This window comes from Anabrus simplex, chromosome 2 (genome assembly GCF_040414725.1).
Source record: "Anabrus simplex isolate iqAnaSimp1 chromosome 2, ASM4041472v1, whole genome shotgun sequence".
NCBI lineage: Eukaryota > Metazoa > Arthropoda > Insecta > Orthoptera > Tettigoniidae > Anabrus > Anabrus simplex.
Window position 1 is genome coordinate 824,699,999 of NC_090266.1, and position 15,769 is coordinate 824,715,767.

General features: G+C 40.0%; 1 protein-coding gene across 1 annotated transcript in view; it reads right to left on the reverse strand.

Moving 5' to 3' along the window:
• Window positions 1-15,769, reverse strand: part of LOC136864483 (telomerase-binding protein EST1A) — a 616,383-nt gene that overhangs the window by 121,183 nt on the left and 479,431 nt on the right. Inside the window, exon 21 of the mRNA XM_067141513.2 lies at window positions 13,218-13,379. Within this exon, the coding sequence (XP_066997614.2) occupies window positions 13,218-13,379 (162 nt within the window). The remainder of the gene's footprint in view (window positions 1-13,217; window positions 13,380-15,769) is intronic.

Consider the following 15,769-nt stretch of genomic DNA (forward strand, 5'->3'; position numbering starts at 1 on the left):
TGAACTATTCTGTAGCTCCATTCACAGCAAATGAGGTGAGAGGAATATTCCCCAATACAAGGAAGAATCATTTCACTCCAGTTACAGCAGAGTTTCTTAGTAGGCATTTGACAATTTCCAATAGTAATAGCAATCTACTTCACAAGGCTTCCTGCAAAATCCCACAACTGGTATTGAAGCCCCATTTGGTGGCAATATTAAGATGTATACCGGGTGGCCCATCCACCCTTTGCAATCTAGTTTATGCAACCCTTTGTGTTTCACTATAATTCCGAAATAAATCAGTCCCCCTCCCTAACCGTGGTAATAATATGAGATGTGTGGTTATGGGCAAGAAAAAAGCAGGAAATGCGAGTGCCACTATTAATTCATTATGAGTACCCTGAATGAAATTGTAAAAGTTTTTTTTTGTACAGGATGCTTTATGTAGCAGCGACACAAATAGGTTTTATGGCGATGATGGGACAGGAAAGGGCTAGACATGGGAAGAAAGCAGTCATGGCCTTAATTAAGGTACAGCCCCAGCATTTGCCTGGTATGAAAATGCGAAACCACGGAAAGTCATCTTCAGGCCTGCCGACAGTGGGGTTCGAACCCACTGTCTCTCAAATACTGGATAGTGGCCGCACTTAAGCGACTGCAGCTGTCGAGCTCGGTACCTATAAAAGTAACACAGATACAAGGAACATGTACCTTAAATCAGGAGGTGCACACACAGGCCAGGAACAGGTATTGTATACAGTAGAACCTCGATTACACGTTCCCGGAAATTACGATTTCCCGTATTATTCGTTCAAATTACGTGGTCCCGCGAGCATCCTAATTAAATCACATTGTAAAAATCCCGCATTATCCGTTCCTCGAAGAAACGATTTCCCGGATCAATCGTCCAGAAATTTCAGCCCCATCAACGCTAAATCCTCGATCACGCGTTTTCCAAGAAACTGTATCTTACGCAAGGACGGCTACGGCATACTTACGGAACTTGGTGTTGACGTCCCGTCATTGTGGTAATTTGAAGAAGTACCGGTACTGTACTGGAAAAGCGATCGGCAGTGAACTTGCATAAGGGATCATCTTAGAATCGCATTCAGGTAGTACTGTTCAGAGAATCCTCGGAAATCATAAAGCAGAGAGTGCCCTCGACAATTGGAAGGAGACAGCGCATTTCGACAGCTCTATTTGAAGACGGAACGAGTTTCGTCGAATGTTCGTACTTGCAAAACGTCTACATCATGTCCAGGGTTAGATAATTTTTTTTTAATTTTTTCGAGTGTGTCGCCGAACAGGTTTTTGGCATTTCCTTCAGGGCACTGTATAGTCACTGGGCTTTCAGGCAGGAATCGAAGCTGCCCAATCTTAAGTAACACAAATTTAGTGTTTTAATATTATCGAATACAATTACGTTATCGAGACCAGAACAGATGTTGCACCTTACATACGCACATAAAGCCATGGGAGGTTTTGGGATTGCCTATTACTGTTTTGGTCCTAATATAAGACTGGGAATTTCAAGTTTTTGTGTTAAAATGTTATAAAAGCCGCAGTCGTTTTATTTGTGCACGTTACATTTAAAAACTTTGTATCTCGCACTCGTACCGACTCGTACAGGGAGCACGCTTTCCAGCCGAGTTCAAGCAATTCACCGCCGTCTCGATCCTCTTACACTGCGTGTTCTATGCCACTAGTGTAACAAAGGAAGGCGCGACTACCAATATTTCTTCAAGTCGCCGTAAGAGTGCAGTAGGAGAAGCACAATCTTCGCTGTCTGTGTGGGTGTAGCACTGTATTATTGGTGCATGAATGTGTGTGAAAAGCTGAGTTTTTTCGCACAATGAGTAAACGTGTCTGGTCACTTCCGTTCGTACAAGAGATATTTTGTATAGAACTGTGAAATGAATTAATCATGTTATGCTTACAGATATTTCAAAAGTGATTTTAAGATGTAGGCTATTTTTTCTTTCCGTTTGTGCAAGGTATATTTTTTTGTAGACCTGAAACTTCAGATTCTTTCCTCGAAATATTGAACTGTTGTGTACCATTTTGCCAATTTCGGCAAGGTGGTTCGCAGCCAGAAAAGATACGACTCCATGAAATACCGTCTAGAAGAGAATGAAGAGAAAAGCGGCTTTATCTAGACAAGGACCTAACAAAAGGAAGTAATTGGATATCCTCAGATTACTGTGCCTTTACACCTTATTTCCGTGGCTCAGGCGGCAGCCCGCCGGTCTCTCACCGCTGGGTTCCGTGGTTCAAATTCCGGTCACTCCATGTGAGATTTGTGCTGGACAAAGCGGAGGCGGGACTGTTTTTCTCCGGGTACTCCGGTTTTCCCTGTCATATTTCATTCCAGCAACACCCTTGAATATCATTTCATTTCATCTGTCATTCATTAATCATTGCCCCAGAGCAGCGCGACAGGCTCCGGCAGCCGGCACAATTCCTATCCTCGTCACTGGATGGGGCTTCATTCATTCCATTTCTGACCCAGTCGAATGACTGGAAACAGGCTGGGGATTGTCTTTCAGAAGGTGATTAAAGCCGTGGAGGATTGTGGATTCGTTGTGATAAGAATTGTGACGGATAATCACAAAAGAAACGTCTTCATGTTTAGACATTTTGGACAACCTCCAATATCCAGATGATAATATCCTAATCAAACTAGAAACAGGAAATCAAATCCTAATTTGCGGGTACCGGTACTTGGTTCGTGTTTTTAAGGAGAGGATGGAGTGTGACATTTGCGTGAGCAACATCTCACTGCCTAGAGCTTCAACACCGCTAAATGGAACTGATTATGCATCAGGACAGCGGAGGAATTCGATAACAAAAACCTTGTTTGGTTGCTCTAGTGAAATATCTTCAGGAGTTCGTTTAAGCTGCTGTGCCCTATTGCCGAAGTCCAACAAACGTACGAGAGTAATACGAGGACTTGCGACGTCTTCCCTTTCAGAATGTGTTTTGTTACTGAGTGAGACCAAAGAACATCCGCAAACTGTTAGTGATATTATCCTAACCATGTTCGTAAGACCTCTATTAACTGATATTTCGTTCGCAAGAACACAAAAAGTACAGTACCACTCCAAGCCTTCGTCCAGGAAAACCTTTAAATTGTGCATGAAGAGGCCAACTGTGACTTCATACAGGTAATGTAGCCGATATTTAATATTACTAATGTAATTTACGAGTTTCAGTGAATATATGACCATCCTGCATATTGTTTTGTAGGCTGTCGTCATTAGAATAAGTTTGGAACATTGTGCGTCTATGCCTGCCATCTAGCGGAGAAATTTTGTCGCAGCCTAGTCGCAAAAAACCTTGCATAGAGCAGGCAGTATAGGAGCATCGAGACGGCGGTGAAGCAAATACAGTAGAAAAAATACGCGACACTCAGCGAGATATCGAGGGACAGCTATTAGAACTCTCTCTAGCGGGTAGACCTGAGAACTACTGATTCTGTCATATGACCACGTGTATTTGTGTGTGAAGTTTTTGGTGTTATTTATGAGTTTTCAGTGAGTTGACATAATTAAATAGTAACGTGTGTCATTCCTTGATATCTCCTCTTAACATGAGGGGAAAGGTATGTGCTGTGTTTGGCTGCAGTAACTATGAAGTAGAGAAGAATGCGCGGTCTTTCTTTCGCTTCCCTCGTGACAAGAAAATGTAAGTAATATTGTGTTTGCATATATATTCTTCCAGTGACAAAGAGATTTTTATAGTACTTCATGATCTTCTGACCTGCTCGACCCATATTTTAACTGGCTTAAAATATAATACGCATATTTCATTGTATAGTGCAGCAGTTAACCTTCAATACCGATGTGTTGTTGTATGTGTGATCTGCGGGTTTTGAAATGTCACAGAAGTGATTTGGATAAGGTGTACAAGAAAGAAGGGACGTTACGCTTATAAAAGAATTATAAGATCTGTTCAGATCATTTCCAGGCCAGCCTCGACTATACAGCCAAGGGTATGTTACATATTTACTCTAATTGTACGTAAATATTCCTCAAAGCATCACTATCGACAACATTTTCATACTTTTCTTTCTTTTATCCCTCTTCTCAGATTAAAGCCGGGATTTTATAGATTTTATTTCTGTTAGTAGGCTTCATGTTAAGAGGAAAATTGTCCAGCTTTAAAATGTTAATTCATTGCATCATGTGTGTAAGGAATGTGCCGATATTTTTATTGACAAGTGTCTTAATGTGATGATACAATGTTTTTTAAATGAGAAAAAAATGCAAATGTAACCGTAAAAGTTCAGGCAGGAATGCTAAAGCAAAAAAAGTAATGCATAAATGAAAGATCAACCTATTTCACAGCAGTCCATTTCACATCTTGTTTATATGTCTAATTTCAGTCTTTAAATATTAACCTTTTAAATAATTCTTCATTCATTTATCCAGAATTGCTTTAGCAATTTCGAAGTTAATATCTCAATAATACTTTCCTTCTAGACGTAATTTATTTATCCATTTTTGTATATGTATTTCCATTGATATATGAATTTGGCGCGACTTTTCAGGTCAAGTCACTAGGAGCGCCACCGTCGAATTGTCTCCCATTTTAACAAGGCTAAATCCGTAAGTGTCGTGTATTGTCTCTACTGTATTTGGTTCAAGGTCGCGAATAATTGTAATTTCGGAAGTGTTATATTTTTTCTCTTTCCAATTTGATTGTGATTAGTGTTGGGCAGAACTAATTACAATGCATTCGAGAACTTGAGGACTCATACTTTCGAAACCATATTCTCGCGTTCAACATAACCTTTAAAAGTCGATGTAGCCTAGGCCTAATTTACGCGGTACAAGATTTCCATAAACTGACTAGGATCAGTAAACCGGTGACCAAGTTACAATGGAAGATTTAAAAAAACGGAGTTTGCATCATGTTGGACGCCTTTATACCTTATGTGTTTTATTTTATTAGATTAGAGAATGAAAAACTACTTGTGGTCGATTGTTGTTTGGCTTGGCGTTACGGGTATTAGATTTTTCGTAGAGTGTGGCTGTTCAATGTTGCTGAACTGAAAGAAGTTTTCAAAGGAATATGACGAAGGTTTCAGAGGAAACTGACGAAGTTTCCCCAGTAAAACTCCATGTAATGTTGCGTACCGGTAATAAAAGTTTGAAGCCAGCCCCGCGGTCTAACTTTCTGCCTCTCACCCGGAGGGCCCGGGTTCGATTACTGGCCAGGTCAGGCATTTTTACCTGGTTCCAGGTTCACTCATACTACGATTACTTTTAATTGATGAGCTATTTAATGGTGATATGGCGACCCCGGTCTAGAGATCCAGGAATATTGGCCGAGAGAATTCGTCACACTGACCATGCGTCACCTCGTAATCTGCAGGCCTTCGTACCGAGGGCGGTCACTTGGTAGGCGGAAGGCCCATTGGGGCTGTAGTTTTGTTTAGTTTAGGGGCGTCTGTAAGATTATAAGTATACATATTTCATTTTTGTGATGTTTAGCCAAATTGTTGATGGTTCATTAGTTCCCGGATTTTTCGCTTTCCCATGTTGTACGTTTTTTTCCGCGGTCCCTCCAAAAACGGAGAATCGAGGTTCCACTGTATTCCTTTCAGACCGCGTACGAACAATTATGCGGGTTCGTATTTTATTTATGTCTGAGAGTATTTGCAGTTTTCTTGGTGCTAGACCGGACTGCAGTGCTTGTGCGGGACATGTAGCATATACTTCATTAGTTCTTATTTAGCGCTTGACCACAAGGGTGCAGGAAGAAAAGTTTATAAATACAATTGATCGGCAAGATGGCGGGAAGCCAGTAATACCAAAAGTATGTACTGTATTTATTTATTTATTTATTACATTCATATTAATCTAGAAGCTTTACTGGAGATCAAACTGGCCCCGTGGTGTAGGGGTAGCGTGCCTGCCTCTTACCCGGAGGCCCCGGGTTCGATTCCCGGCCAGGACAGGGATTTTTACCTGGACCTGAGGGCTGGTTCGAGGTCCACTCAGCCTACGTGATTAGAATTGAGGAGCTATCTGACGGTGGGATAGCGTCCCCGGTCTCGAAAGCCAAGAATAACGGCCGAGAGGAATCGTCGTGCTGACCACACGACACCTCGCAATCTGCATGCTTTCGGGCTGAGCAGCGGTCCCTTGGTACGCCAAGGCCCTTCGAGGGCTGTAGTGGCATGAGGGGGGTTTACTGAATATCAAAATGTAATCAATGAAGTGTGTAAATTGTTTAGTGAACGTAAATTGTGAAAATACAACATCGTACTGAACCATTCTGTTCATGGTCAAAGAATGTTGATATAATAATAATTATGGGAATCGTATGAGACCACAAAGAAAGGGCCCTGGGTGACATCTTATTGTGCACTAGTGTCTGAGATTGCGCGCTTTTCGAGAGAACTTAAGTGTCAGAAGCGAGTTTCTAGATGCTCATTAAAATTTATTACCCCAGCGAACCTCTTCACTTGCAGCGTGGGACGCAAGCAACTCCGTGAGAAATCGCGTGGAAGTTTATGTTGGAGGGAAAAGAATTTATTCAATATCAACGACTACAAGAGGAATGCAGAGGATTGGATGCAAGAACTGCAATCAGGATATTTTTCTGATAATTCTGATATGTTGCATGGCACTAGTTGTAATCACAATAAAGATATGAGTAATTAATATGCATACCGCGGGAGAAATTTTCCACTCCGCGGGCGCGCGCATGAAGCCCACACACACAGAGCTTGGTAGCGTGGGTGTGAGATCGCTAATATATACGACTGCCGAGGGCGCGAGAGACATTTCACTGTGTGTATCGCTGTCACGTAGGTGTCTGTCACGCCGCTACTCAGCGAAGAGAAGACCACCTTTATCTACAAGCAACGCAGTCAGAGTTCACCTTATACTTGGGACGTGTAAGTAACCACCATTTGTAATAGAGATCAGAACTTTGTACAGCAAGTATTGACCTGCTTTTCTGTGAGAATATTCCGCTGCTAGTAATGGTGTTCACGCATAGTCACATCGCATAATCTGAGGCTAATATTGTCCTAAACGAATGGTACATACTAGTGTAGGCTCAGAAAATTGATGCTAATTCAATTCGGTCAGTATAAAGAGCGGTCAAGAGTAAAGTAAATTGCAGTTGAGGATTGAGTAACTGTCTTACAAGGATAACGCTCAGAATGTGACCTGATATTACGGGATTAAAATAAAACGTTAGAGGGGAGATATAGGCATCGAACTGAGGACAGATTGTAATCTGATTTTCCTTACAGTTTCTCCTACATCACGTGTGGACTGGACACTGCTCATCCATCACGTTGAAGCGGTAATTGGGATCGAAGCTGCCGAACATTCTTCATGGCATCGAGGTGCGAACGTGGACCATCAGCGACGTCCAATCATCACGACATCGAGGAGGCGATACTCAAATCACCTGAACGAGTTGCAGAGAACATCACAGCCGACCAGGATGTCACCAGTCATCGAACCACGAGTGCGGTCACCAGCTTCTAACGTCAACATGAGGTGTAAATTCGCAATGTACACAGGGAGACTATTCAGTTATGTCAGACACAGGTCAGATAATTCCATTGTTTAAGCATGCAGCAGTATGATAATGGTTAGGTCAATAGTAGATAAATTTGGCCTTCCGCCAATATGTAAATAGGTTGGGATATGAATGCCCGTGTAAATTGAATTTATGCCCAGGACTCAAGCTTAGTTAGATAGTTAATATTTGCATGTTGTTATTCTCATTTGTTTCGTTAGTGTCGTTATTGCAGAGATGTTATGTTCAAGGTAGGGCAATTGAGCTCATGTATTTTCATTTCACCAGGACTTATGCGGTCTCATACGAGTATAACCAAGACAAGCAGTTTAGGTACTAGCCAAGTGCATGAGCAGGGTAGCCTGTAATGTTATTCGTCGAATGAAGAAAGCCTAAGAACTTCTATATCTCTTGAATGCACTCGGATTGGCATATTAAGCTGAGCAAGTCAGGTCGTAAGAAGCCCATAAGAAATGAGGAATAATGTTATTATGCCCAGAGTATTGAGTTGAGGCCCTAAATAGCATGAGAAATAATGGTTACGTAGTAATTTGTGAATGTGAGTGCCGATAAGAAGGCCAGGGTATGTGTATGAATGTGCTGCTGAGAGCACTAATGATAAATAATGAACGGGCCAGTTGTATTTGAGTTTTATCTGTGCTAGAGTGTTGAATTTGAATAAATGGCCTGTAGTAATGATATTATAATGAGGGCAATACGTATGGTAGATTCATGGACCGGAAAGAAGGGAGAGTCGCCCCCTTGTCTCTGTTTACTTGCTGTCAGCTGAGGGAGATATTTACAGCAGAGAGGCCCGGCTGCTCAGTTTATTAAAAAAAGCCGAGGTGTTGAAGGGCCAATGTGGGTCATTTCTGACGTCACAACACGAAAGTCTGAAGGTAGAAACAGTGCGTTTGTCTGTCAAGAAGACGGGAGAGCAGTGACCTTTCATACTATGGTCCCGAAGACGAAATTTTATACACGATTGTCGGTGTCATTCAAAGAGGCACATAACTATTCATATGTATCTGCATGATGTAAATCATGTTCTTCTCATTTTATTTGATGTCATATGGTTGTTGTACCTGGGAAAGTCTCGCAATCGATTCCCAGACAGTAGAGTGTATATTGGAGGCTTGTTTAGAACTTGTAGGTAACTATGAGCACCGAGGCATAGATTCATGTTAGAAATAGATTATGTTCTTTGTAGGTATGAGTTGCCTATGACCAGATTTATGATTCAATTCATTTTACTTGACGTAACCATTATGCGCCTGTTGCAGTGTCAGATGTTTCCATGATACAAGACATCTCCTCCACAAGGTCTATTACTTCAATCGAGAAACCTGTTTATGTCAAGAAATCATTTAGAGTTGTTTGTGACAATTATGTCAGTTATGTAAATTTCATTGGATATTTGTTCATTATCAGAAATTTTTTGATTATTGTAATAAACCAGTTTGTTAAATCGAAGATGCAGCTCAACCATTGTTTATTTTGGTTAGATTTGTTCATGACCTGCTCATTTTTATTCCTCTTCATTTAATTTATTTTATTACGTTGACCCTTTTCTTACCCGATACCCCTGAAGATTGCTGTTACGCCGGAGCGGATGAAGAGGATTATTGAGCAAGGTAAGCTATGTGCCAAAGTGATTCACCTGGCGGTGAGTGTATCGGTAACTATAATGTACTTGGTCAGATTTCAGCATTGACTTGACGTTCACAAAGGCATTATAGGGCACAGTACGTAATACAATGAGGTTTGGAATGTTGATATGCACAAGTGTGCGGGCTAGGTTTCCCTACAGGCAATGCATATGAGAGTGCTGGGTGCTGCCACCAAAAGGACTGCAAAAGCAGAATTCGTACTTATGTACGAAATGCAATGTATAAGATTTTAATTGTTTTTAAATTGTTCCATAGTGTAAAATAGAACATTTGATTGTGTACATGTGTATATTCACATGTACTGAGCTGAATTAACTTTTTTAATTTTTTGCAAGGAGTGAGTTAAGTCCTGACATGCACAATTGTGTGGGTGCTGTTTTTCAGGAGATGGTCTTTATTTTGTAAAATAAACTATAAACATATGTGTTTAAGACCATTTTAGTACATTTTTGACGTAAAAACAAATATTCACACCTCCAGTTTTCTTTCAGGTCTGACGGCAAGGTGCTATTGCCAAAAGGACTGTAACAGTAAAACTCGTACTCAATGTAAGAAATGAGTGTGTGAACAAAGATTTTAACTGCTCAAAACGGTGTACATGTACGGACCTACAAAACAAGCCAGGAGCGGTTTGACGTATACGTGTACAGACTAGGCTAGCGATGATTTAGATGTACGTCTGCGTGCCATCCGTCAACGTGAAGTTTTAGCACGGCTCGCAGCATAGGGTATCATTCTCTGCAGAGGAGTATCTTCTACTGGAACGCTGCATTGTGTTGGCGTTAAAAGAATTTGTTTCATCAACATTGATCGTTGTAAACAACATGGTGGTGTCCTCACATGGTATGCATTTACCTAATGCAGCTCTTGAATGCATATTAGATGAAAGTAGTGATGAAAATAATCCAAATGATAATGAAAGTGTTAGTGATGATGATTATACACAGCAGGAGGTTACGTGTGATGTACATAATAAAAGTAATATAAGTGAATGCTTGATTCAAATTTTATTCCAACAAGAAAGTAATTAGGTATTTTATTACTTTGCATGCCACCTTTTTGTATGTAGATACATCATCAGCATGATGTGAACTGCGTATCCACTTATTCTGAACAAAATCAGACAAGTTGTTTAGAAGTTATATCAATGTTTGTGACAGCATGTAAAATTGTAATATTTTTATCAACTTTATTACTGCTGTAGGGTAAAACTTGGCCAACTTTTAATGCTGGCTTGAAGGTTTAATTGTTTTAAATCATTCCACACTGTAAAATAGAACTTCTGATCATGTAAATATGTATATTCACATGTACTGAGTTGATATTTTGCACGAATCAACTCTTTAGCCACTTCTTTCGTGGGGACAGAGACATTGAAATGTTTTTATATGTTATTCAAATGCTGAAAACATAATCTTAATTGTAAGAATATAAATGAGTGTATTGTAAATATGCTGAAAAACAAAATTGAGTTTTGTACAAATCAGTAACTTCAACTGTTTGTACTGAACATTATTGTATTTGATGGAGTTAGTCGTCGTGGCTTCTGAACGCCTCATATATAACTAACAATAATAGTAATAATAAAATTACTGGTATAATAGACAGACCATCAAATGCTCATTCAAAACCCTTGCATATTTTAAAAAAGAATTGTAATATGAGAAATAATAATAATAATAATAATAATAATAATAATAATAATAATAATAATAATAATAATAATAATAATAATAATAATAATAATAATAATAATAATAATAATAATAATAATAATAATACCAAGGGAACACTAGGGATAAAGCACCTGAAGGGGAAGTGCAGCATGTCACTGAACTGTCCAGGGTGGGGAATGTGACATAATGGAGGGTGTGTGCACTGGCAGCCAGTTGGACCAGTTGGATTGGAGCCAATGAAAGAGCAATGGTTTTCAAGCGCATCATATTATATGCTGGAGTGGAGACAAAGCAGAACTGCATTAAGATAAGTTCCAAATTTCAAATTCCTAGCTATCTGGACAGAAACAAACAAATATTTCCATTTACTGAGTGTTCTTTGATAGAATTTGATGATCTTTAAAGAACAAAACATGCCATTTTTTGTTTAACAGTGTGTACCTTAATTCCTTGTTTGATTGTGTGTTTTTTACAGGTATGCTTTAGTGTGATACTTATACTGAACTTGTATATTCATCAGACTGAAAAACTTTTAAGTTACATTTACACTGATGCTCGAACCAATGACCTCTGTGGTCGATACAGAGCTGAGCACGATGTTGTAAGGACAGACTGGAAAAATTCAGGGGTGTAAGATCAGGTGATCTGGTGGGCCAGGGGACAAGTCCTCCCCTTACTAACCATTTATCAGGATACATCGCATGGAGATGGTTCCGGTTGACCACCGGCATGGATGTTGGAGCTCTGCCATGTTGAAACTACATCCTGTAGTGGTCAAGGTGTGGCACATGTACCAAGAACAGTGGTAGGTCATCTTTGAGGAATCACAGATACCGTTCTCCCGTCCGAGGTCTCTCAAAGGAATGGGGAACATGTGTTGTGACTTGCCTCGAAGGAGGGGAGTTCGTGCACTATCCACTATGCCACACCATACATTTCACACCTCACTGTACCTGAAAAACTGCCCGTCGTACCCAATGAGGATTATCCACACTCCAGTAATGCATATTATGTCAATTAACGATTCCATTGTAGTGCAACTGCACTTTGTCCGTAAATAAGTTGGTCACTAAAATGGCAGGATCAGTGTCCATATGCTGTAGGATCCATAGACAGAATGCCACACGGGCTTCGAAATCATGACCACAGAGCACCTGGTGTAAGTGCAGATGGTATGGGTGAAACCTATGGATATGTAATATCTGCAAAACAGACACCTGGCTGATGATCATTTCCTGGCAGTGGCCTGTGTGCTGGTGTAAGGGTTATGCCAGATAGCATCCAAGGCAAACTCTTTGTTGTGAGCAGACATCAAGGGATGATCTCGAACAGGCCGTGTCATTCCCAGGGTGCAGTAGCCCGCAGACGTCTTTTCACACTCTGAAATGTAATGCCTCTTTAAAGTTGTCCATCCAGACAATGTTCTTGACACAGGCGTTGTACCTGGTATGCATTTTGTCCAGCTTCTCCATAGATGAGAAACATATCCACACACTCATCGCTGGAATACATCACGAGGCAGCACGAATAACCTTTGTGCTGTGTTGTGACTTGCCTCGAAGGAGGGGAGTTCGTGCAGCTACATAACCCTTTTTGCCATCGCATGTTATCATTCCAATGAAGCACACTTTTCCCTATATGTGTTCTACGAAGCCTGGAACATGTACGACATAGCTAACTGGTTGCTGTGTCCTAGCCAAAGACCATCACCTCAACCTCGTCCAACCCAGCTCCATACCCTATACCGCAATACATATGGCCCTTTACCGGGCCAAATAAACAAATCAGTCAGTGGAAGCTATCAAATATGCAACCTTACCACATCCCAGACAACTGCCGGAAAAATAACAAAATACTTGCGTGGGATTCAAAGCTTCGAGCACTGTACATCTCTCAATGCGCCCTTGGTTCACTCAAGGTACCAATAATTAATTAATAGTGGTGCTCACATTTCCTGCTGTCTTCTGGCCCGTAACCACACATCTCGTTATACTACCCTGGGTTAAGGAGTGGGACTGATGTATTTCAGAATTGTAGTAAAAGCGGCAGATGCATAAAACTAGATTGCACGAGGCTGTTGGACAACCCGGTACATCACACGTTTTTGAATGTATTCACAGGATTTCCTGTGCTGACAAATTTTCAAGAGATAAAAAATAGTTGCTCTGACTTATGAATCAACAAAGAACTAGCAAATGTGTGTCTGCTGCATTTATCAGTGCATTCATATTCAGGCTTAATGGAACACAGTACACCCAAACATTAAAAGAATGTTTCCATTCTACACAATCACAAAGAGAAATAAAAAACAATGGGACAGAAAAATAAAACAGGGGAAACTTACTTGCAACTCATGTAATCGCAATCGAGACTCCACCACAGAAATGTACTTAGTAGTGTCCTGAGAGGAATGATGGAGTTTTAGTACTGGTGGTTCAATACCACATAGGAATACGGTTCCAAAAAACAATATTTTTCGAATTCGAAGAGCTACATAGGCTACTTCCTGTAAGGGAAAAAAGAAACATTACAAATTGCAAAATCTACATGTTGAAGTAAACAAACTAAGCAGAATATCCAAGCTGAGAATTGTGTTTTCACACAGTAAATATAAGGAGCAAGAGAATATTAGCAGGATTTATAAATCTCGTTCACTTAACATATGCAGACATCAAAACTGATTATTTAAATGTGCACAGTTTGGTAACATTGGAAATCTGAACAGTAGTTCACACATCTCAATAGGTGAACACACACCAAAAAAAAAAATTATAATAATAAATATGTAGACTTGGCACCAATTTTCAGGATATAAACAATTCTGTCAAAAAGTGTTTACACTAATTATAGCACTGTGTACCACTATAAAAATGGAAGGGATATTCTCAAATGTTCGACAAACTATGCAGGAAAAATGTGCTCGCTTGATGGTGTGGAAGAAGAGCTAGAACCTGCCAATATTTGCTGTTTTAAGTATGCATTTGTGTCTTTAGTGGATGGTGAAAGGTGCTTCTCAATGTCCTGGGTGAGCAGAATGATGATTAAGAAAACTCTAACAATGACCTGAAAATTGTTAAGATATCAAAACATCCAATAATATTTATCCACAAAAGCTAATGCCTCCTTTTTGTTCAGTTAAGTGAGTTAAAAGTGCAAACAGACGAGCAAGAAGAGTACGGAAGAAGAAATACATTAGAAATTTATGGGATTCCGGATGAGCCAAACAAGGACACTTATGATACTGTGAAAAAAATAGGACAGGCATTAGATATATCTATCACCGTCCAACCTCCATGGCTAAATGGTTAGCGTGCTGGCCTCTGGTCACAGGGGTCCCAGGTTCGATTTCCGGCAGGGTCAGGAATTTTAACCTCCATAGGTTAATTTCTCTGGCATGGAGGCTGGGTGTATGTGATGTCTTCATCATCATTTCATCCTCATCATGACGCGCAGGTCACCTAAGGGCACCTGGCGAGTCGTCCTCGTACACTCCCGGCACTAAAAGCCATACACCATTACATCACCAATGAAATTATTGATATTTGTCATCGTTTGAAGAAAAACCCATGCCAGTCAAGCAGAGGAATCATCGTTAAGTTTGTGAGACACAATGATAAAACACCAATTTCTTCAGAAACGTAAAGTGAAAAGAAACCTAAGCAGAACCGACATTGGTTTCAGTACTCCCTCACCCATTTATAACCAAAGTCTCTCCAGAAATGGGAAAATTATATTTGCTTGTACAAGGAAAGTTAAGGCTGAGAAGAAATACACCTATCTGTGGGTAGACTATACTAGTTCTAGTATTTGCCTAAGAAAACAGGAGTCTGATAATTATATTTACACACTAAGAACACTGGATGATGTAAATTCCCTTATGTAAAATAGATGTCTTCAGAGAACACAATTTCATTATACTATCGGAATATGAGAGGTCTAAATTCTTCTGATTATGAAAGGGAATATTTTGATAATGAAAGATATGTATACAACTTGAGGACGTAGGAGATGTTAAAGATCTGATGGTACAGATGCTCTAATGAACAAAATTAAGGCTAGTTTATTTATATATTATCAGAATGTTAGAGCCACCACGGCTCAGGCGGCAGCACGCTGGCCTCTCAACCCTGGGTTTCGTGGTTCAAATCCTGGTCATTCTATGTGAGATTTGTGCTGAACAAAGTGGAGGCGGGACAGGTTTTTCTTTGGGTACTCTGGTTTTCCCTGTCATCTTTCATTCCAGCAACACTCTCCAATGTCATTTCATTCCATATGTCATTCATTAATCACTGCCCCAGAGGAGTGCGACAGGCTTCGGCAGCTGGCACAATTCCTATCCTCGCTGCTAGATGGGGGCTTCATTCATTCCATTCCTGACTTGGTTGAATGACTGGAAACAGGCTGTGTATTTTCATTATCAGAATGTTAGTGAGTTAAACACAAAAATGACTGAAATATACATGAGTTCTCTTGCAATTGAATGTGATATTCTGGTGTTAACTCAGATTCGGCTTCACAGTGGTGTTTTCAATGAGGAAGTAATTTGCAATAGATACAATGTCTTCTGGCGGGACCAAAAAAATAAACAATAAAAGGGGAGGTGGGGGTCTAATTGCTGTTTCAAAAGATATTGTCGCCATTAACACCAATTTGGAATCAGGGTGCGTAGAAATTATATTAATGCAAAATAAGTAAATTATACTGGCAGTATGCCTTTCACCAGATTCTTGTATGGAGCTGTATGAAGAATTTTATGATAGATTTGATAACATACAATAGACAAACATTGATTTTAGGTGACGTTAATCTTCTTTTAATAAATGGTGCAAATTTTGATCTGTTGCTAGGGAGGGCCTAGTTATAAATACCTTTCAAATATTTTACAATTACATAAAA